Below are 21359 nucleotides of genomic sequence, written 5' to 3' on the forward strand. Positions count from 1 at the left end.
ACATGCTAGTGAAGAAACCTGAGATCTATGAGCAGATGACCACAGGAGGTTGGTGGCACCTTAATTTTGGCGGATGGTCTTGTGGTATTAGTGGAATGGTATCAAATACATCAAAGACATGTATTTTTATTTTTTTATTCACCTTTATTTAACCAGGTAGGCCAGTCGAGAACAAGTTCTCATTTACCATTTACAACTGCGACCTGGCCAATATAAAGCAAAGCAGTGCAACACAAACAACAACACAGAGTTACCCATAAACAAACGTAACACACAATAACGCAATAGAAGAATCAATGTACAGTGTGTGCAAATGTAGAAGAGTAGAGAGGTAAGGCAATAAATAGGCCATAGAAGCAAAATAATTACAATTTAGCATTAATACTGGAGTGACAGATGTGCAGATGATGATGTGCAAGTAGAGATACTGGGGTGCAATAGAGCAAGAGGATAAGTAACAATATGGGGATGAGGTAGTTGGGTGTGCTATTTACAGATTGGCTGTGTACAGGTACAGTGATTGGTAAGCTACTCTGACAGCTGATGCTTAAAGTTAGAGAGGGAGATGTAAGACTCCAGCTACAGAGATTTTTGCAATTTGTTCCAGTCATTGGCAGCAGAGAACTGGAAGGAAAGGTGGCCAAAGTAAGTGTTGGCTTTGGGGATGACCAGGGAAATATACCTGCTGGAGCGCGTGCTACTAGTGGGTGTTGCTATGGTGACCAGTGAGCTGAGATAAGGCGGGGCTTTACCTAGCAAAGACTTACAGTGGAGAGAACAAGTATTTGATACACTGCCGATTTTGCAGGTTTTCCTACTTACAAAGCATGTAGAGGTCTGTAATTTAAATCCAGAAAATCACATTGTATGATTTTTAAGTAATTAATTAGCATTTTATTGCATGACATAAGTATTTGATCACCTACCAACCAGTAAGAATTCCGGCTCACAAACCTGTTAGTTTTTCTTTAAGAAGCCCTCCTGTTCTCCACATATTAACTGCACCTGTTTGAACTCGTTACCTGTATAAAAGACACCTGTCCACACACTCAATCAAACAGACTCCAACCTCTCCACAATGGCCAAGACCAGAGAGCTGTGTAAGGACATCAGGGATAATATTGTAGCCCTGCACAAGGCTGGGATGGGCTACAGGACAATAGGCAAGCAGCTTGGTGAGAAGGCAACAACTTTTGGCGCAATTATTAGAAAATGGAAGAGGATCAAGATGACGTCAATCACCCTCGGTCTGGGTTTCCATGCAAGATCTCACCTCGTGGGGCATCAACGATCGTGAGGGATCAGCCCAGAACTACACGGCAGGACCTGGTCAATGACCTGGAGAGAGCTGGGACCACAGTCTCAAAGAAAACCATCTTGGCCAACAACCTCCTGCCCTCAGTAAGAGCATTGAAGATGGGTCGTGGCTGGGTCTTCCAGCATGACAACGACCCGAAACACACAGCCAGGGCAACTAAGGAGTGGCTCCGTAAGAAGCATCTCAAGGTCCTGGAGTGGCCTAGCCAGTCTCCAGACCTAAACCCAATAGAAAATCTTTGGAGGGAGCTGAAAGTCCGTATTGCCCAGTGACAGCCCCGAAACCTGAAGGATCTGGAGGAGGTCTGTATGGAGGAGTGGGCCAAAATCTCTGCTGCAGTGTGTGCAAACCTGGTCAAGAACTACAGGAAACGTATGATCTCTGTAATTGCAAACAAAGGTTTCTGTACCAAATATTAAGTTCTGCTTTTCTGATTTATCAAATATTTGTCATGCAATAAAATGCAAATTATTTACTTAAAAATCATACAATGGGATTTTCTGGATTTTTGTTTTAGATTCCGTCTCTCACAGTTGAAGTGTACCTATGATAAAAATTACAGACCTCTACATGCTTTGTAAGTAGGAAAACCTGCAAAATCGTCAGTGTATCAAATACTTGTTCTCCCCACTGTATCAGGATTTTTTTTAGAATAAGGCTGTAACATAACAGAAATGGAGCCAGTGGTTTTGGTGACGAATATGTAGTGAGGGCCAGCCAACGAGAGCATACAGGTCACAGTGGTGGGTAATATATGGGGCTTTGGTGACAAAAACGAATGGCACGGTTATAGACTACACCCAGTTTGCTGAGTAGAGTGTTGGAGGCTATTTTGTAAATGACATTGCCAAAGTCAAGGATCGGTAGGATAGTCCGTTTTTACGAGGGTATGTTTGGCAGCAATCGGTTGAAGAGCATGCACTTAGTTTTACTAGCATTTAAAAGCAGTTGGAGGCCACATAAGGAGTGTTGTATGGCATTGACGCTCGTTTGGAGGTTTGTTAGCACAGTGTCCAAAGAAGGGCCAGATGTATACAGAATGGTGTCTTCTGCGTAGAGGTGGATCAGTGAATCACCAGCAGCAAGAGCGACATTATTGAAATTATCGTAGATTTATCGGTGGTGACAGTGTTTCCTATCCTCAGTGCAGTGGGCAACTGGGAGGAGGTGCTCTTATTCTCCATGGACTTTACGGGGTCCCAAAACATTTTGGAATTAGTGCTACAGGATGCAAATTTCAGTTTGAAAAAGCTAGCCTTAGCTTTCCTAATTGACTGAGAATATTGGTTCCTGACTTCCCTGAAAAGTTGCATATCGCGGGGGCTATTCGATGCTAATGCAGAACGCCACAGGATGTTTTTGTGCTGGTCAAGTCTGGGGTGAACCAAGGGTTATATCTGTTCTTAGTTCTACATTTTTTGAATGGGGCATGCTTATTTAAGATGGTGAGGAAAGCACTTTTAAAGAGCAACCAGGCATCCTCTACTGATGGGATGAGGTCAATATCCTTCCAGGATGCCCGGGCCAAGTCGATTAGAAAGGCCTGCTCGCTGAAGTGTTTTAGTGAGCGGTTGACAATGATGAGGGGTGGTCGTTTGAACGTGGACTCATTACGCACACAGGCAATGAGGCATCGCTGAGATCCTGGTTAAAGACAGCGAGGTGTATTTAGAGGGCAGGTTGGTCAGGATGATATCTAAGAGGGTGCACATGGTTACGGATTTAGGGTTGTACCTGGTAGGTTCCTTGATAATTTGTGTGCGATTGAGGGCATCTAGCTTAGATTGTAGGACGGCCGGGGTGTTAAGCATAGGTCACCTAACAGTACAAACTCTGAAAATAGATGGGGGGCAATCAATTCAAATATGATGTCCAGGGCACAGCTAGGGGCTGAGGAGGTCTATAACAAGCGGCAACTGTGAGAGACTTGTTTCTGGAAAGGTGTCTTTTTTAAAAGTAGAAGCTCAAATTGATTGGGCACAGACCTGGATATTATGACAGAACTCTGCAGGCTATCTTTGCACTAGATTGCAACTCCGCCCCCTTTGGCAGTTCTATCTTGTCGGGAAAAGTTATAGATAGGGATGGAAATTTCTGGATTTGTGGTGGCCTTCCTAAGCCAGGATTCAGACACGGGTCGGACATCGTTTGGCGGAGTGTGCTAAAGCAGTGAATAAAACAAACTTAGGGAGGAGGCTTCTAATTTTAACATGCATGAAACCAAGGCTTTTACGGTTACAGAAGTCAACAAATGAGAGCGCCTGGGGAATGGGAGTGGTGCTGGGGGCTGCAGGGCCTGGGTTAACCTCTACAACACCAGAGGAACAGAGGAGGAGTAGGATAAGAGTACGGCTAAAGGCTATAAGAACTGGTCGTCTACTGCGTTCGGAACAGAGAGTAAAAGGAGCAGATTTATGGGTGCGGGAGAATAGATTCCAGGCATAATGTACAGACAAGGGTATGGTAGGATGTGAGTACAGTGGAGGTAAACCTAGGCATTGAGTGACGATGAGAGAGGTTTTGTCTCTAAAGGCACCATTTAAGCCAGGTGAGGTTACCGCATGTGTGGGGGGTGGAACAAAAGGGCTAGCTAAGGCATATTGAGCAGGGCTGGTGGCTCTACAGTGAAATAAGACAATCACTAACTGAAACAGCAATAGACAAGGCATATTGACATTAGAGAGAGTATCTAGGCGAGCTGGAGACACCGCGAATAAGACAGCTAGTGCGCCGGGGCTAGCAGGTTAGCAGATGGACATCCGGGGGACGTCGCAACGGAAGAGCCTGTTGAAACCCCCTCTGACGGTTACGTCCGGCAGACCAGTCGTGATGGATCGGCGGGGCTCCGTGTCGGCAGTGAAGAGTCCAGGCCAATTGGCAAGAGAGGTATTGTAGCCCAAGAATTGGCTGATGGACCTCTTCGGCTGGCCGGGAGCCTGGAGCTAGGCCCATCTATCTCCAGGCTAACTGGTGCTTTCTTCGGGACAGAGACGTTAGCCAGGAGTAGCCACTCGGATAGCAGGTAGCTAGCTGCGATGATCCGGTGTAGAGGTTCAGAGATTGCGGTAGGAATCCTGAGATGTGTTAGAGAAAAAACAGTCCGATATGCTCTGGGTTGATATCGCGCTGTGCAGATTGGCAGGAATTGACCGGGCTGAGGCTGGCTGATGTCCAAGTTAACGGTGATGACTGCTAGCAGTGGCTAACTGACTACTAGCTAGTAGCTAGTTAGCTGGTTAGCTTCTGATGGGGGTTCCGGTTCTAAAGTATAAAAAAAATAACAGATCGGTAAACGCAAAGCCATCACAAAGCCCTGACCTAATCCTATAGAAAATGTGTGGGCAGAACTGAAAAAGCGTGTGCGAGCAAGGAGGCCTACAAACCTGACTCGGTTACACCAGCTCTGTCAGGAGGAATGGGCCAAAATTCACCCAACTTATTGTGGGAAGCTTGTGGAAGGCTACCCGAAATGTTTGACGCAAGTTAAACAATTTAAAGGCAATGCTACCAAATACTAATTGAGTGTATGTAAACTTCTGACCCACTGGGAATGTGATGAAATAAATAAAAGCTGAAATAAATCATTCTCTCTACTATTATTCTGACATTTCACATTCTTAAAATAAAGTGGTGATCCTAGCTGACCTAAGACAAGGCATTTTTAACTAGGATTAAATGTCAGGAATTGTGAAAAACTGAGTTTAAATGTATTTGGCTAAGGTGTATGTAAACTTCTGACTTCAACTGTATATGCACGGGACAAGACAAAACAGACGTCCGACTGCATGGTAACCATCTTGGAAACATGGTTACCATGTGTTTGATCCCATTCCATTGGCTCCGTTCCAGACATTATTATTAGCCATCCTCCCATCAGCAGCCTCCACTGCTTTATATACATCATTGTCCACCCAGTCAGAAGACCTCACCACTGTGTATTTTAGGCCAGGGATACAGCAGGGTTAGTGCTATCTGGCATCCTTGGGACATCCCTGCCCTAAACCCTATTTAATGTTTTACCATTATTCATTATAAACCCTAACCTTAACTATTACCTAACCTTAGTAACCCTAAACTTAACCATTTTCAACTTCGATATGGTGACGTCAGAATTGGACGTCCAAAGGATTCCGAATAGCAGCGACCGATACAGCAGGGCTTTTGTGGACAGGGTAGCAAGCACCCCCATGTGGCTGTCAAAGAACATGACCACAGAGAACATGACCCACAGACAGCAAAGAGACGCCAATCACAATGCGTCATACACTTATGCAACATGATTGGTCGTTGGTGTAGGGGGTAAACCCATGTTTGATCATGTGACGTTGGTCGTATAAATACTTAGAACCTCGCGACATTAGCGCAGCCCAATTTTTTTTTGAGGGAAAATGTATCTTCTTCGTCCACAGTCTTTCTCCAGGATTGCTTTTAATTCTTTTCTCTCTACCGTGCCACGGAAAGATTGTCAATTTATGAGACAGTTTAATAAAAACTGGTCGTGTGTCGGCTGATTTATTTTAGCTCATATTTTCATATTTCTGCACGAAAATGCCAAGGTCCAAGAAGAGGAGTTCCAGGGGTAAGTAAATCGCTACAGACCGGGTTGTTTTTGGCCCACTCGTGGTTTGAGTTTTATGCATTGTAGGAGTTGTAGTTATGTGCATTCTTAAAGCGTGTTGAGATCAACGACAAGTAATGTCTGACAGGACTACAAAAGTGGCATCATTGCCTATGTTGACATCAGGCCAAGAGCTTTCAGACAAAGAACTCTCGCTTTCTCTTAAAATAATTGTTATTAACTTCAACAATCAATATCATATTGTTTGCCGACATTATTGTATTAGTATTGTGATTATAGAAATGACACCCGATACCGCGATTACATTATTTTTAGGTTGACTTTTGAAACGAATTTGTTACCTAGCAACTAACGTCAGCTTGCCAGTGATTAGTCGTGTGTGTTAGTTTTTAGCGAGTTATCTTGGACTCCCTTCCTGAAAAGGGATGGGTTGTTTCAGTACACTAACATTGGTTGGAAGGACGCCACAACATTTGAGGTCGGCAGCCAATCAAGTCAAATAATGGGCGGATTCGATTATGCTGAGCCGCAGGGCACCGGCCTATTTCCCGTGACGTTAACAGGCAATAACGGTGAGGGAGGAGCGCCCATCTCAAATCGAACAGTTATTTGCGCCGGTTATTTGTTATTTGCGCCGTTGCAGAGGGTCCCTGGTTCGAGCCCAGGTAGGGGCGAGGAGAGGGATGGAAGCTATACTGTGACAAATGCCTTTTTTTACAGAATTGTCTGTTCAGTGTTATGATCTGAGAAGGAAGCAATGGATTGCCACGTGAACATGGTCACGTTTACACACTGCAGAGCAGACTGTGTGGCCCTTCCTCTCAGATGGCAACAGTCTTATCATAATAAACTGCACCAGCTGGGTTTAGATTCACTGCCTGGCCAGCTACCCACTTAAGGAGCTAGGGACCCCTTGACTTTGAGGGGAGAGAATAACAAGTGCATATCCCATAAGAGTAGCTATATGGCTTAAAGTTCTACATTGTGCTTGCATGGATGTGTAGAAGTTAAACCCCCAGAGTAGAATGCACACATTGTACCATGACTATGTATGATTTTTTTTTTTGGGGGGGGGGGGGGTGGTCATGTAATTGTTTCAGGGGGGGCTCATGGAGCTGTGCAACCTTTCAGCGATGAGGATGCCTCCATCGAGACCCTCAGCCACTGCAGCAGCTTCAGTGATGCCATGAGTGTGGCAGACGAAGGTATGTGATTGTGTGTACACACGCTTGCCTGTGTCCCATTTATAAAGCAACAAAGTCCAAGTAAAAAAACAAAAAAAAAAGTACTGTAACCTGTGAAGTTGTGATAAATGTCAAACAGCCTTTTTATGTTTCTATCTTAAATGGTTCAAAGAATACGATCTACTAGGGGAATAGCATCGTACAATTCTGTATTTCTCATGGTGTTTTGTATTCATCTTCCTATCTGTAGGAGGGGAGGCAGCTGAGGAGACAGCCCAGGAAGATTTACAGTACAAGCTGAATGTTTTCATTGACAGCACTGTGGATAAGAGGCAAGTCTAAACCATTGTGGGGGAAATTGATCTACCTGCTATTTCTGTTAGCTGTATTGTGTTCAGAAGATGTGGAACCAGATCACATCATAGGCCTAGAACTGGATCGACAGAACCATCATGTTAACTAATGAACACAATGCAACAAGATGTCACCCTTTCCATTCATAAGATTGCTGCTGAAAACTGAATTGTGGAGCTGTTACATAAGCTACTGCAAACACTAGGCCTACATCTTTACTGTTCTCCTACCTCATTGACAGTGCCAAGACCAGACAAGGAGCTCTGGATGGGCTGAAGGCTGCCATGGCAACTAGGATCCTGTACGAGTTCATTTCAGATAGGAGGATGACCATCACCGACAGCATTGAGCGCTGTCTCAAGAAAGGTTAACTACTACAGGCTTTCAGTCTTTCACCAAGTCACGCTTCATATTCAACGAATACCAATACAGACCCAGGTTGGAGGTATTGAGTGTTCAGCAGTTACTATAACCCCTTAAAGTTACTGATAATGGTAGTTGACTCTAGCCACTCACATCTGTCATCTTTAATCTGAGCCTAGAGTAAAGTCTTTGTCCTCAGGCCTGGAGGGAAGGCAAAGTCATTCCGGTACCCAAGAGTGGCAACGCAGACCTATCAGCTTGCTGCGAGGGCTTAGCAAATTGTTACATTTAAAAAAAAAAAAAAAATTTAACTGCCTGTAGCAGGACCTGAAGCAAGGATATGCATATTCTTGATACCATTTGAAAGGAAATACTGACGTTTTTGGAAATGTGAAATTGATGTAGGAGAATATAACACATTAGCTCTGGTAAGCCTCTTTGAAATGCAAGAGAAAGGCCAGACAGTGATGTAGGATTCTAGGTGTAATTTAGATGTTGTACACAAGATGGCAGCAATGTGTGCAAAATTTCAGACAGATCCAGTGACGAATTACATCACTACACAATATTTTGTATCAAGTCTGCCAGGAGTTTGTCCAAATGTGCCAAATTGGTCAATTTATACATTTTCGAGTACATAACTAGAGATCATACAGAAATGCTATGGTAATAGACAATGTATGTTTACGAACTCCTAGGAATGTCATACAAGATGGATCATTAGCTTCCCTACAGAAAAGACACTAACCTTCACACATCTAGATGGCGGGGTGGGTGTGGAGCCAGAGACGGCAGTGGGGTCAAACTGTAGAACCCAGTTCCTACATTTGAATATTAAAAATAGATTTTATCAAACAAAACTACGCTACATTTTTATCTCTGGGACCCCCAGGATAACAAATCAGAGCAAGATTACTCAATGTAAGTACATTATTTACCTTTAGAGGTCAATGTATCAAACCAAGTGCTGTGATAAGTGTTTTGTTGTCACTATCCTCAAACAATGGCATGGTATTTTTTCACTAGTGGCTACTGTAAATTGGAGACAGATTAAATTATTGTTAATTTAACTGCATTCTGCCCATATAAGATATGTCTATGTCCCGGAAAGTTGGCTGTTTACAACGTCATTCTAGTCACCTAATTGCATATTGAGCAACAAATGACCCGGTTTAGGGACACCGCATGCCAGTCTCTCTTGGCTACGAGTTGAGGAAAGACTGACTGCGCCACTTGTTTAAAAAAAAAAAAAGAATGTGTTGGAAATTCCAAATTATTTGCATAGTCAATTTAAACTCACACTTACCCCACCAGACATGTCTCCAAGGGTCTTTTCAGTCCCCAGGTCCAGAACAAATTCAAGGTAATGTACAGTATTATACAGAGCCATGAGTGCATGGAACTCCCTTCCATCTTATATTGCGCAAGTGAACAGTGAACCTGGTTTCAAGAAACAAATACAACGCCTCTCCCCCATGTGACCTACTTGTGTGTATGTACTGACATGTATGTGGAACTGATTGATGCGAGCACACTACATGTTCATCCATGTCAAATCTTTTGTCTGTAATGTATTTGTTTTTTTGTCAGACCCCAGTAAGACTAGCTGTTGCTAATGGGGATCCTAATAAATCCAATCCCTCTCTCAGGTAAAGGACAGGAGCAGTGTGCAGCTGCCTCCCTGGCCTGTCTGCTGTGTATTCAGCTGGGCTCGGGCGTTGAGAGCGAGGAGGTGTTCAAGACCCTCAAACCCATTTTCAAGAACATTCTGTTGGATGGAGCGGCCAACATCCAAACCAGACAAGCGGTGAGTATCTGCCTGGGACCTGTAATTTAAAATAAATTTGGTGTGCTATAAGTGGCCTTTATTTTTCTACTGAAAGACTTTTCTTTCTTTTATAGTGCGCAACAAGTTTGGGCCTGTGCACTCTCGTGGTGGAAGATGACATCCTGGTATGTGGCTGTATTTGACGTTCCAATGTGATATTCTCTATGCTTGAGTGTGTGCGTGGAAATACTTTGTTTTGCTGAAAAATGTGGCATTCTGTTTTAGAATTTTATTCTGTTCAGCGTTTGGCACAAGCTACAGAAACCAAGACTACTCTCCAAATGTCTGCATAGTCAAATCTCACCCTTGTTAAACATAAATGATTAACCCCTTTCTCTCTGGGTCTCCAGGATGTGTATGCTACCATGGCGACCTTTGAGAGTTTGTTCATGCGTTCCTATGTGAAGGAGGATGGGAGTCGCCCCTCTCTCAACCCCCAGACCACCGTGCTCCACACCAATGCCCTCCTCTCCTGGGCCCTGCTGCTCACAATCTGCACAGGCAGCCAGGTCAAAGCAGTCACACGCAAGTATGTACTCACACAAGTACTTTAACTTGAACCTGGAAGTCTCTCTGGGACCCGACTTTCAGTCCGTTTCAGCCTGTAGGTCATTGGATGCATCTGATCAAAACAATATAGTGAATGTGTGCTTGAGATGTCCTTACCTGTCCAGTTGTCTTACCGGCGTAGATAAAGGAAATATCATGGTGACGGAGTCTAAAATTGAAAGTCTACTTGTTTTTGACTGAAATGTTTCTTTCAGGCACCTGCCCAAACTACCCCGGTTGTTGGAGAATGACGACGTCAACATGAGGATAGCAGCGGGAGAGACCATCGCTCTGCTGTTTGAGCTGGCTAGGGACATGGACCCTGTAAGTGCTCACCTGTTCTTTGGTCTGTGGCTCAGTTCCATTTAAATTCAGGAGAATCATTTTATTTCATTTAGAAAGTGCAGTTCAAGTCTTGCATTGGATTTTCAATCCCCTTGTACTAGGGATGGGGGGGGGGGGGTTGAAATTTCACTATTCTAATAGCATCATGAGTTTTTCGGATATCTGGACATTCTAAATAATGTACAGTACCAGTCAAAAGTTTGGACCAACCTACTCATAATTTTTTTTTTTTTTTAACTATTTTCTGCATTGTAGCATAATAGTGAAGACATGGAATCATGTAGTAACAAGTGTCAAACTAATCAAAATGTATTTTAGATTCTTCAAAGTAGCCACGCTTTGCCTTGATGACAGCTTTGCACACTCTTGGCATTCTCTCAACCAGCTTCACCTGGAATGCTTTTCCAAAGGTCTTGAAGGAAATCCTACATGTGCTGAGCACTTGTTTGCTGCTTTTCCTTCAGTCTGCAGTCCAACTCATCCCAAATTATCTCAATTGGGTTGTGGTTGTGGAGGCCAGGTCATCTGATGCAGCACTCATCACTCTCCTTCTTGGTCAAATAGCCCTTACACATCCTGGAGGTGTGTTGGGTCATTGGCCCGTTGAAAAACAAATGATAGTCCCACAAAGCGCAAACCAGTTGGGATGGTGTATTGCTGCAGAATGCTTTGGTAGCCATGCTGGTTTAGTGTGCCTTGAATTCTAAATAAATCACTGACCGGGTCACCAGCAAAGCACCCCCACACATCACACCTCCGAGCTTCACGGTGGGAACCACACATGCAGAGATAATCTGTTCACCTACTCTGCATCTCACAAAGACATGGCGGTTAGAACCCAAAATCTCAAATTTGGACTCATCAGACCAAAGGACCGATTTCCACCAGTCTAATGTTCGTTCATGTTTCTTGGCCCAAGGAAGTCTCTTTTTCTTATTGGTGTCCTTTAGTAGTGGTTTCTTTGCAGCAATTCAACCATGAAGGCCTGATTCATGCAGTCTCCTCTGAACAATTGATGTTGTGTGTTACTTGAACTCTGTAGCATTTATTTAAGGCTGCAATTTCTGAGGCTGGTAACTCAAATGAACTTTTCCTCTGAAGCAGAGTTAACTCTGGGTCTTCCTTTCCTGTGGCAGACCTCATGAGAGCCAGTTTCATAGCGCTTGATGGTTTTTGCGACCTGCACTTGAAGAAACGTAGTTTTTTGTATTGACTTGACCTTCATGTCTGGATGGACTGTTGTTTCTCTTTGCTTATTTGAGCTGTTCTTGACATAATATGGACTTGGTCTTTTACCAAATAGGGCTGTCTTCTGTATACCACCCCTTCCTTGTCACAACACAACTGATTGGCTCAAACGCATTAAGAAGGATTAAAATTAACTTAACAAGTCACACCTGTTAATTCAGATACATTCCAGGTGACAACCTCATGAAGCTGGTTGAGAGAATGTCAAGTGCAAAGGGTGGTTACTTTGAAGAATATAAAATATATTTTGATTTGTTAAACACTTTTTTTTGGTTACTACATGATTCCATGTATTATTTCATAGTTTGTCTTCACTGTTCTATAATGTAGAAAATAGTATAAATAAAGAAATCCTTCAATGAGTAGGTGTGTTTAAACTTTTGACACTTTTGTACTGTGTGTGTATATATATTCACACACACACACACACGAGGACACGCATGCACATAGTAAGTAGTCTACTGAAGAAACGCTATCCCTCCAGCGCCTATAGCCGACTTAAAAAACAACACACTTAACTTCTCTGGGACATGTGGGACGGTAGCGTCCCACCTAACCAACAGCCAGTGAAATTGCAGGGTGCCAAATTCAAAACAACAAATATTATAATTCCTCAAACATACAAGTATTATACACCATTTTAAAGAAACTTCTCGTTAATCAAAAAGGATTTACGGCGAAAGCACACCTTGCGATTATGTTAGGTCAGTACATAGCCACAGATAAACACAGCCATTTTTCCAGCCAAAGAGAGGAGTAACAAAAAGCAGAAATAGAGTTAAAATTAATCACTAACCTTTGATGATCGTCATCAGATGACACTCATAGGACTTCATGTTACACAATACATGTATGTTTTGTTCGGTAAAGTTCATATTTATATCCAAAAATCTGAGTTTAGGCGGGACGCTACTGTCTCACTTGGCCAAAAGCCAGAGACAATGCAGCGCGCCAAATTCAAAATAAAATACTATAAAAATCACACTTTCAATGAATCACACATGAAAGATACCAAATTAAAGCTACACTGGTTGTGAATCCAGCCAACATGTCAGAATTCAAATAGGCTTTTCGGCGAAAGCAAAATATGCTATTTTCTGAGGATAGCAACATTGTAAACAAAGAGTAGCATATTTCAACCCTGTAGGCGCGACACAAAGCACAGAAATAAAAAATATACATCATGCCTTACCTTTGACGAGCTTCTGTTGGCACGCCAATATGTCCCATAAACATCACAAATGGTCCTTTTGTTCGATTTAATTACGTCGATATTTATATATATCCAAAATGTCCATTTATTTTGCGCGTTTGAGCCAGAAAAACACCGGTTCCAACTTGCTCAAACGTGACTACAAAATATCTCAAAGGTTACCTGTAAACTTTGCCAAAACATTTCAAACTACTTTTGTAATACAACTTTAGGTATTTTTTAATGTAAATAAATGATCAAATTGAAGACGGGATGACCTGTGTTCAATACAGGATTAAAACAAACTGTAGCATGCTTTCTGGTTACGCGCCTCAAACAAAAAGTACACTTCACTCGACTCTCATTCTGAACAGGGCTACTTCTTCATTACACAAAGGAAAAACCCTCAACCAATTTCTCAAGACTGTTGACATCCAGTGGAAGCGGTAGAAACTGCAAGAAGGTCAATTAGAAATCTGAATTCCCAATGAAAGTTCATTGAAAAGAGTGACCTCAACAACAAAAAAATCTGAATGGCTTGTTCTCTGGGTTTTGCCTGCTAAATAAGTTCTGTTATACTCACAGACATGATTCAAACAGTTTTAGAAACTTCAGTGTTTTCTATCCAAATCTACTAATAATATGCATATCTTATCTTCTGGGGATGAGTAGCTGGCAGTTGAATTTGGGTATGCTTTTCATCCAAATGTGAAAATTCTGCCCCCTATCCTAGAAGTTAACTCACATCACTTGCTTTTAGGACATGTCCATCAATAAAAGTAAAGGGCTCTCTGCATCTGTTTCTAGCATGTCATTTATCTTTGTTCGAAGAAAATGCCTTCTCTATTTTTCTACAATGTAAAAAACTAAAACCCTCGAATGAGTAGGTATCCAAACTTTTGATTGTTAATGCATGTTTTTTTTACCTGAGCACTGCTGCGCATGGGAGAGGCTGTGGAGGTGCCTGTTAGATTTGAGCGAGCAGACGTTGGCAGAGCTAGGGATGCTACAGCCAAGACTAGCTAACTTGTCGCAATGTTATTTATTCCAGTTAGCCTTGCCTGAGCCTGTCTTGACTGGAGTAGCCTTGAAAAGCTAGCTAGTTGAGGCAACATTTTGAAATGGCCTTTCTGTTAGTTGCTCGTTGTAGCCTACTCCTTCTCATTTCGGTCACTTTTATAGTTCTGTAACTTTATTCCATATTGCATTGCGATAGTTAACTCTCACTGCATATGCTAAACATTTAGCTGCTTTGATTGGCTAACACAAACAACAAGCTACACGTGAAGGCTCCAGTTTTGCTTGTTTTATTGGGGCACTTCATAAAAACGACATTGTAAAATGTATAATTTGTAGTGTTATGGTATAACAATGTCACATGGATATTTTAATTTAGAAAAAGTATTTTCAGTTCAAATATACCTACCTATAAAGTTTTTGCTCAAATGAATACTCACACAAGTATTTGAATACTAATGTCTGTTTTGGATATTTTGGATATTTATATCCCCATCCTGTACTGAATTTAAAATATTTTGACTGAAATGCAGTGCCAGCATAGCGTGTTAATCTGTAAACACTTTAGTAATGACTGACCTGTGCTCTGATGTGATGTTCTCAGGCGTTTGAGTATGATGACTGGGAGCCCCTGTGTGAAAAGCTGAACTCTCTGGCCACCGACTGCAACAAACACCGTGCCAAGACGGACAAGAGGAAGCAGAGGTCTGTGTTCAGGGATGTGCTCAAGGCGGTGGAGGTGAGTGGACAGATTATACAATAGTAGATCACTATCTGGGGAATAGAACTTGAATTTCATGTGATGACTCATGGCTGATTCATGGCGTGAGTTCTGTGTGCCTGTGTTGATAGCTGGTTGCCATTGCCAACCTAATCTACCCCTTTAGTTATCAGTAACGTTTACCCATTTTGTTGTCTTGTGAGTATCCAGAACAGTGTAGCCTTGCCTCAGAGAGAGTGTGTGTGTGTGTGTGTGTGTGTGTGTGTGTGTGTGTGTATGTATGTGTATGTGTGTGTTTTAGGAGAGGGACTTTCAGACTGAGACAATCCGCTTCAGCACCGAGCGCATGACCATCGACAGCTGGGTGAGGAAGAGGACATACGATGCCTTCAGGGAGTTTGTGGGCTCTGGTATGAACTACCACCTACAGGCCAATGAGTTCATTCGTGATGTGTTTGAACTGGGACCACCCATGTTGGTTGACGCAGCCACACTGAAGTCCATGAAAATCTCCCGCTTCGAAAGGGTAATTATCCTTACTAGACTGCATGCTTTTTCTTTCTTGGATGGCTAATTTAACCCGACTAATGTTTTGAAAAGGTCACGTGTACTTTCTTTAAATGAACCAGTCTTGAGACCCCAGCGAAAATCATCTTTTCATCTATCAAAATTTGTCCAGCCCTTTTATATTTAGCCTTTCAATGAAATGTTTTTATTTTCAGGACAACCAGGTCTACAAATGCATCACAAAACAATTTGCCATAAACAGTTGCGTTCATGAGTTTTTGATAAATGTCATTTTTGTAGCTCAAACCATTTGGACTCTACAAAAACAAAAAGATCTGTAAAGACCCAGCCCCTTGGGATCCGTCTTTGTCTCACAAACACAGCTCTAGCTCACCCCACCCCTCCGTTAATCACACAGACCAACGGATCTAGAAGAACTGGATGAATCCAATGGTACAACCCAGCAGTCAGTAGCTGAAACGCACAATATCTAAAATGGTCTAGTAGTCCAAATGGACTCATTGAGTTATTTACCCATTTTAAATTTCTAATGTGTTATTGGCATGACATTCGCATGGATATACTTCCAGTGCAAAACAAAGGGCGTGTCTCTTATTGTGTTGACATTGCGGTTGTCTTTTCCAGCATCTCCACAACGCAGCTGCGTTCAAGGCTCGGACAAAGGCCAGGAACAAGTTCAGAGACAAGAGGGTTGACGTCGGGGAGTTTTAATGTGTCCGACCGGCTCTTTTTATTAGCGATCTTGAATATCACTGTTACTATCCTTAATTTATCCAATTGTCAAGTGGTTGGTATTTGTAAATATGAGTAATCATGTCTGTCTCAAGTGATGCCTTAATTCCCCATATAAGCTTGCCAGTGCACCAATTTTAGCCAGAGTGTCTATGTAGGGAATGAAGTGTCATGTGAGATGTAGACTTTGTTGCTCTGTTTTGTTTGTAGTCCATTAACATTGAGATGTATTATTTGAAAATGCACTAATTGGTTAACATTTCCTATGGACCCACCCGAACCCTGACGTATTGCCTGGTATTTTGTTATACACTGTGTATACCAAACATTAGGAACCCCTTGCTAATATTGAGTCACCCCCTTGCCCTCAGAACAGCCTCAATTTGTCGGGGCATGGACTACAAGGTGTCAGGTGTTCCACAGGGATGCTGGCTCATGTTGTCCAATGCTTACCACAGTTGTCAAGTTGGTTGGTGGACCATTCCTGATACACATGGGGGGGGGACGGTGTGTAAAACCCAGAAGTGTCGCATTTCTTGACACAAACCGGCGTGCCTGGCACCTACTGCCATACGCCGTTCAAAGGCATTTAAATCTGTCTTGCCTGTTCATCTTCTGAATGGCACACATACACAATCCACATCTCAAGGCTTACAAATCATTCTTTAACCCCTCTCCTCCCCTTCATCTACACCGATTTGAAGTATATTTAACAAGTGCCATCAATAAGGTGTCATCGCTTTCACCTGGTCAGTCTGTCATGTAAAGATTGTGTTTAATGTTTTGTACACTCAGTGTATTTTAGGTCTATTGGGGATGTGAGAAACCCAATAAATACTAATGGAACAAGTCTCAATTTGCATTTCTTGATCTTCAGTACAGTACTTATCACCAGGTCAATCATTGTTTGACGAGTCTTCAGACCAGTCAGAGGATACGAAGCATGTTGCGCTGAAGTATGTCGTTATGTAATCTCTGATGTGCACAAAATGAATAGAAGAGCAGAGACCAGTTACAAGTCAACCAAATGGATATCTGTCTCTTTTAATCTGTTTCCTCGTCTTTTCCTGGAAGCTGATTTCACATTTGAGCAAGAGAATCTGCTTTGTAGTTGTCAACGTGGCCATCTAAACCCGTTTATCAGAGAATGTTGCAGTTTGTGCATATGTCTATAAAATGGGTCCTCTAGAGAGATGTGCTTGTGCATGATTTAGATCTTGTGTAAGCTGAGTGAGGAAAGGACTGGGGAAGAAGATATGCAGCATTACAGTACTTGATGTTCTTTCCCACAAGTATGCCTGTGCTTTTTTGTGTTGTTTTTATAGAACACTAACGCTACACTGCAGCACAGCAGAGATGCATGATTAGGTAACTAGTCAAACAACCAATAACGTCCCTGCTTCTCTGGAGTTTGGGCCCCAAATACCTGCTATCGAATAAAGAAATTGATTTCTGGAGTCCTTAATTAAAACCATAAAGTGATCACCCGCCTCTGTTTGGGTAAAAAAAAAAGCTGAGAAATGGGCCACACTATTTAGGGTAAGTAGATTGTTGAACTGCTACTGATCGTCTGTAGCTATCAAAATAGTGTTACCGAGAAATGTAACCACTCTCAAATTCAGAGTTAAGGATGCAAGGACTGACCGTGCATGATATTAAACGTATAGTTTTAACCATGCTTTGAGGCTATAAAGTGTTTGTTTACAAACGGAGTAAAACAAGCTTTTTTGGGGTTCTGATGCAGTACAACAGTTGAGCTAAGGTCATGAGGCTTTACGTGTATATATTAATTTGTAAGTCCAAAAATTGATGTAGCAACTAAGGATTTTAGCTTTAAGGGATAGATCAACCGAATTGCATAATGACATATATTTGCACCAATGCAAGTCAATGGCAAGCATTTTGTGCTTCATGTCCAAATCAACTTAAAGTATAAAAATCTACTCTGTGACTCAAGTTATTTATAGATTATTTGGATGGGAAATGTGAACATGCTAACATAGGTACCATATAGTAGTTACACTACCTGACTAAACGTATGTGGACACCTACTGGTCAAACATCTCATTCCAAGATCATGGGCAATAATATGGAGTTGGTCCCCCCTTTGCTACTATAAACGCCTCCACTCTTCTGGGAAGGCTTTCTACTCGATGTTGGAACATTGCTGCAGGGACTTGCTTCCATCCAGCCTCGAGCCTTACTGAGGTTGGGTGATTAGGCCCGGCTTACTGTCGGCGTTCCAATTCATCCTATGGGTATTTGATGGGATTGAGGCCAGTCCACACCAATCTCGACAAACCATTTCTGTATGGACCTCGCTTTGTGCATGGGGGCATTGTCATGCTGAAACAGGAAAGGGCCTTCCCCAAACTGTTGCCACAAAGTTGGAAGAGCATAATCGTATAGAATGTCATTGTTTCCCATCACTGGAACTAAGGAGCCTAAACCATGAAAATCAGCCCCAGACCATTATTCCTCCTCCACCAAACTTTAGTTGGCACTATGCATTCAGGCAGATAGCGTTTTCCTGGCATCCGCCTAACCCAGATTCGTCCGTCGGACCTCCAGATGGTGAAGCGTGATTCATCACTCCAAAGAACACGTTTCCACTGCTTCAGAGTCCAATGGTGGCGAGCTTTACACCACTCCAGCCGATGCTTGGCATTGCGCATGGTGACCTTAGGCTTTTGTGCGGCTGCTCAGCCATGGAAACCCATTTCATGAAGCTCCCGACTAACAGTTGTTCTGCTGACATTGCTTCCAGAGACAGTTTGCAACTCGGTAGTGAGTGTTGCAACTGAGGACAGACGATTTTTACGCGGTACGCGTTTCAGCACTCGGCGGTCCAGTTCTGTGAGCTTGTGTGGCCTTCCACTTCGCGGCTGAGCTGTTGTTGGTCCTGGATGTTTCTACTTCACATTAACAGCACTTACAGTTGATCGGGGTAGCTCTAGCCGGGCAGAAATTTGACAAACTGACTTGAACGTGGCACCATCCTATGACGGTGCCACGTTGAAAGTCAATGAGCTCTTCACTAAGGCCATTCTACTGCCAGTGTTTGTCTATGAAGATTGCATGGCTGTGTGCTCAATTTTATACACCTGTCAGCAACAGGTGTGGCTGAAATAGCCGAATCCACTAACTTGAAGGGGTGTCCACATGCTTTTATATATATAGTGTACTGTCATACCTATGTCATACTGTCATACCTTGTCCATAGACTGCTTATAGGGTAAGGAAATCAATATGTACTGTAATTTGGGTAAACTATCCCTTTAGTCTACCAAAGCCTTGAACTTTAGGCTATGAGAACGGTATCGCTTAACACCAAGTCAGGAACAAATAGACCGATGCATATTTCATGCCTAGGGTTTCTACTTACATTGCGAATGGGAGGGTCTTTACCTAAAGTTCTGGCGGGTAGTAGTGGGCCTATTTGGAAACCTGATCCTCTGCTCTGTCTCTCTCGGGCCAAATTTAGTCGGGATAAATGGATCGTCAGGCAAAGGAGGACACACCGACACACACACACACACACACACACACACACACACACACACACACACACACACACACACACACACACACGCACAGTGCTGTGATATTAACACTGTATCCGCCTGGGTAATTGAGGTAACAACCACACAAGTTTATTGTGATCCAGCTTGGAAATCCTTTATCTTTCGGGCTTCGTTTTTCTCCTACAGACTGGTAAGTACAGTGATAGAAAAACAATGACTTACTGCCAGAAAACTTTTGAGCAAGGCAGGCAATAGATAACTCACTCCACAGTCTATTATCATGCTATATAATGTATGTATGATAATGATACTCAGAGGAATTGGATAAATCACATATGGTTCTTGGACCAGACTACTGTACATGTCACTTTATAAGGCACTTTGAACCAGAGACCGATAGACCTATCAGTGTTAATCGGGGTGAAGGCTGCGTGCTAATGGACATGGACTGACCCTTTTAATGTGTGATGTTAGACCCTTCCTGGCTATGGCAAATGGCATTCTCTAAATTTATCAGGGACCCATTGGAAAAGGCAAGGGCACAGCTGTCTGTCTGTCAGACGAATTGGGAGTGACGGAGGGATATAGGGGATGGCAGTGCCAGACTATAACACTGTCAATTCTCCCTCCATGGTCCTGACTGGATGGACCTGCTGTGGGTCATGTCTCACATGCCTCCCCAGGGGGTCCATGCCCAGCCCTGGACCCATTTCTCAGGGGCCACTGCGACCCATTACTAAAGCCAGGCTATTTGACTGACTTCATCAACAGACTATTGGCCTCTTAATTTGGACTATTTTTCTATTCAACTAATTTTGAAGTCCATTTGTTTTGAAAGTATCTGGTTTATGGAAGGGGCTCGGTCTCCCGAGTGGCGCAGCGGTCTAAGGCACTGCATCTCAGTGCTTGAGGTGTCACTACAGACACCCTGGTACGATTTTAGGCTGTATCACAACCATCCGTAATTGGGAGTCCCATAGGGCGGCGCACAATTGGCCCAGCATTGTCCGGGTTTGGCCGGTGTAGGTCGTCATTGTAAATAAGAATTTGTTCTTAACTGACTTGCCTAGTTAAATAAAGGTTAAATTCAGGCATGGAATTGACGCTCTCTGGTTAAGTTTGCGATAACACTCCATTGACAGAGTCTTTCCTGTCTTCAAGTTGGCCCTAACATCAGAGACAAATGACAGAGATATGTCTATACCTGGAATGCTTCGACGAGGAGAGGAAACTACACGGCAGAATCACTGAACGACCTCCACAAGATGAACGTGTGCTCCGACCCCACGGACCTGCTGAACGTCACAGGTTGGTGTCTTGTTTATTAGTGACTTGTCTTATTCATTCCCACATCACATGCATGCAGACTAGGTCAGTCAGTCCACAGACACTATTCTCTCGAGGCTGTGTGGAATCTTACAATATATGAGCTCTTTATCTGTCTGTGGGCTATTCAGTCCGAGATACGAAGAAGAAGCTTAGGAATGTTCCTCGCCCGGTACAAATTCCGTCAGACTATTGAATGCATTCTCTGTTCTCACTTTTGTCTAGACTCAATGGCTGGCCTTGTTTCACTGAATGACTTAGCACTTTCTCTTCACTAAACCTCTCTGGGATTACCAATATGAGCTTTCCATGGTGAAGGAGAATATTGTCTAGACCTTTTGTGAGCTTGAATGTCTGAACAGCATGGAATAGCTGATAGTGATGAGTGGTTATGCTCCAGTCTCCAATCATGTTAGAGATATAATGAACTTTGAACCGTCTCCATTGCATATTAATAGCATTCAATGCACTGGCATTGCATATGTGCGTCGGTACTATACAGTATGTTTGATGTGTTTAGTGCAAACTATTAGTGAAAGTGGGGAGGTGCA

General features: G+C 42.9%; 2 protein-coding genes across 2 annotated transcripts in view; one reads left to right on the forward strand and one right to left on the reverse strand.

Annotated features, from left to right (window-relative positions):
* LOC129865330 (apoptosis facilitator Bcl-2-like protein 14) overlaps positions 1 to 14645 on the reverse strand; it is a 36553-nt gene extending 21908 nt beyond the window's left edge. The window contains exon 1 of the mRNA XM_055938019.1: positions 14557 to 14645. The gene's annotated coding sequence lies outside the window, so the exon portion shown is untranslated. The remainder of the gene's footprint in view (positions 1 to 14556) is intronic.
* LOC129865328 (interferon-related developmental regulator 1-like) lies at positions 5665 to 16808 on the forward strand. Its single transcript, XM_055938015.1, has 11 exons — positions 5665 to 5897; positions 6998 to 7102; positions 7332 to 7413; positions 7677 to 7801; positions 9448 to 9605; positions 9701 to 9751; positions 9977 to 10155; positions 10391 to 10499; positions 14582 to 14716; positions 15000 to 15224; positions 15851 to 16808. Exons 1-11 carry the CDS (start codon positions 5867 to 5869, stop codon positions 15935 to 15937), a joined length of 1287 nt encoding a protein of 428 aa, XP_055793990.1. The 5' UTR covers positions 5665 to 5866; the 3' UTR covers positions 15938 to 16808.
* The last annotated feature ends 4551 nt before the right edge of the window (positions 16809 to 21359 follow it).

The sequence above is a fragment of the Salvelinus fontinalis genome, chromosome 11 (genome assembly GCF_029448725.1).
Source record: "Salvelinus fontinalis isolate EN_2023a chromosome 11, ASM2944872v1, whole genome shotgun sequence".
In the NCBI taxonomy this organism is placed as follows: domain Eukaryota; kingdom Metazoa; phylum Chordata; class Actinopteri; order Salmoniformes; family Salmonidae; genus Salvelinus; species Salvelinus fontinalis.

Bases quoted from the DNA above. Each gene is read 5' to 3' on its own strand.
- LOC129865328 (XM_055938015.1), top strand. From the start codon at position 5,867: ATGCCAAGGTCCAAGAAGAGGAGTTCCAGGG. The intron at 7,414-7,676 runs GCAAGTCTAAAC...CCTCATTGACAG, and splicing joins GACAGCACTGTGGATAAGAG to TGCCAAGACCAGACAAGGAG. The intron at 10,156-10,390 runs GTATGTACTCAC...TGTTTCTTTCAG, and splicing joins GTCAAAGCAGTCACACGCAA to GCACCTGCCCAAACTACCCC.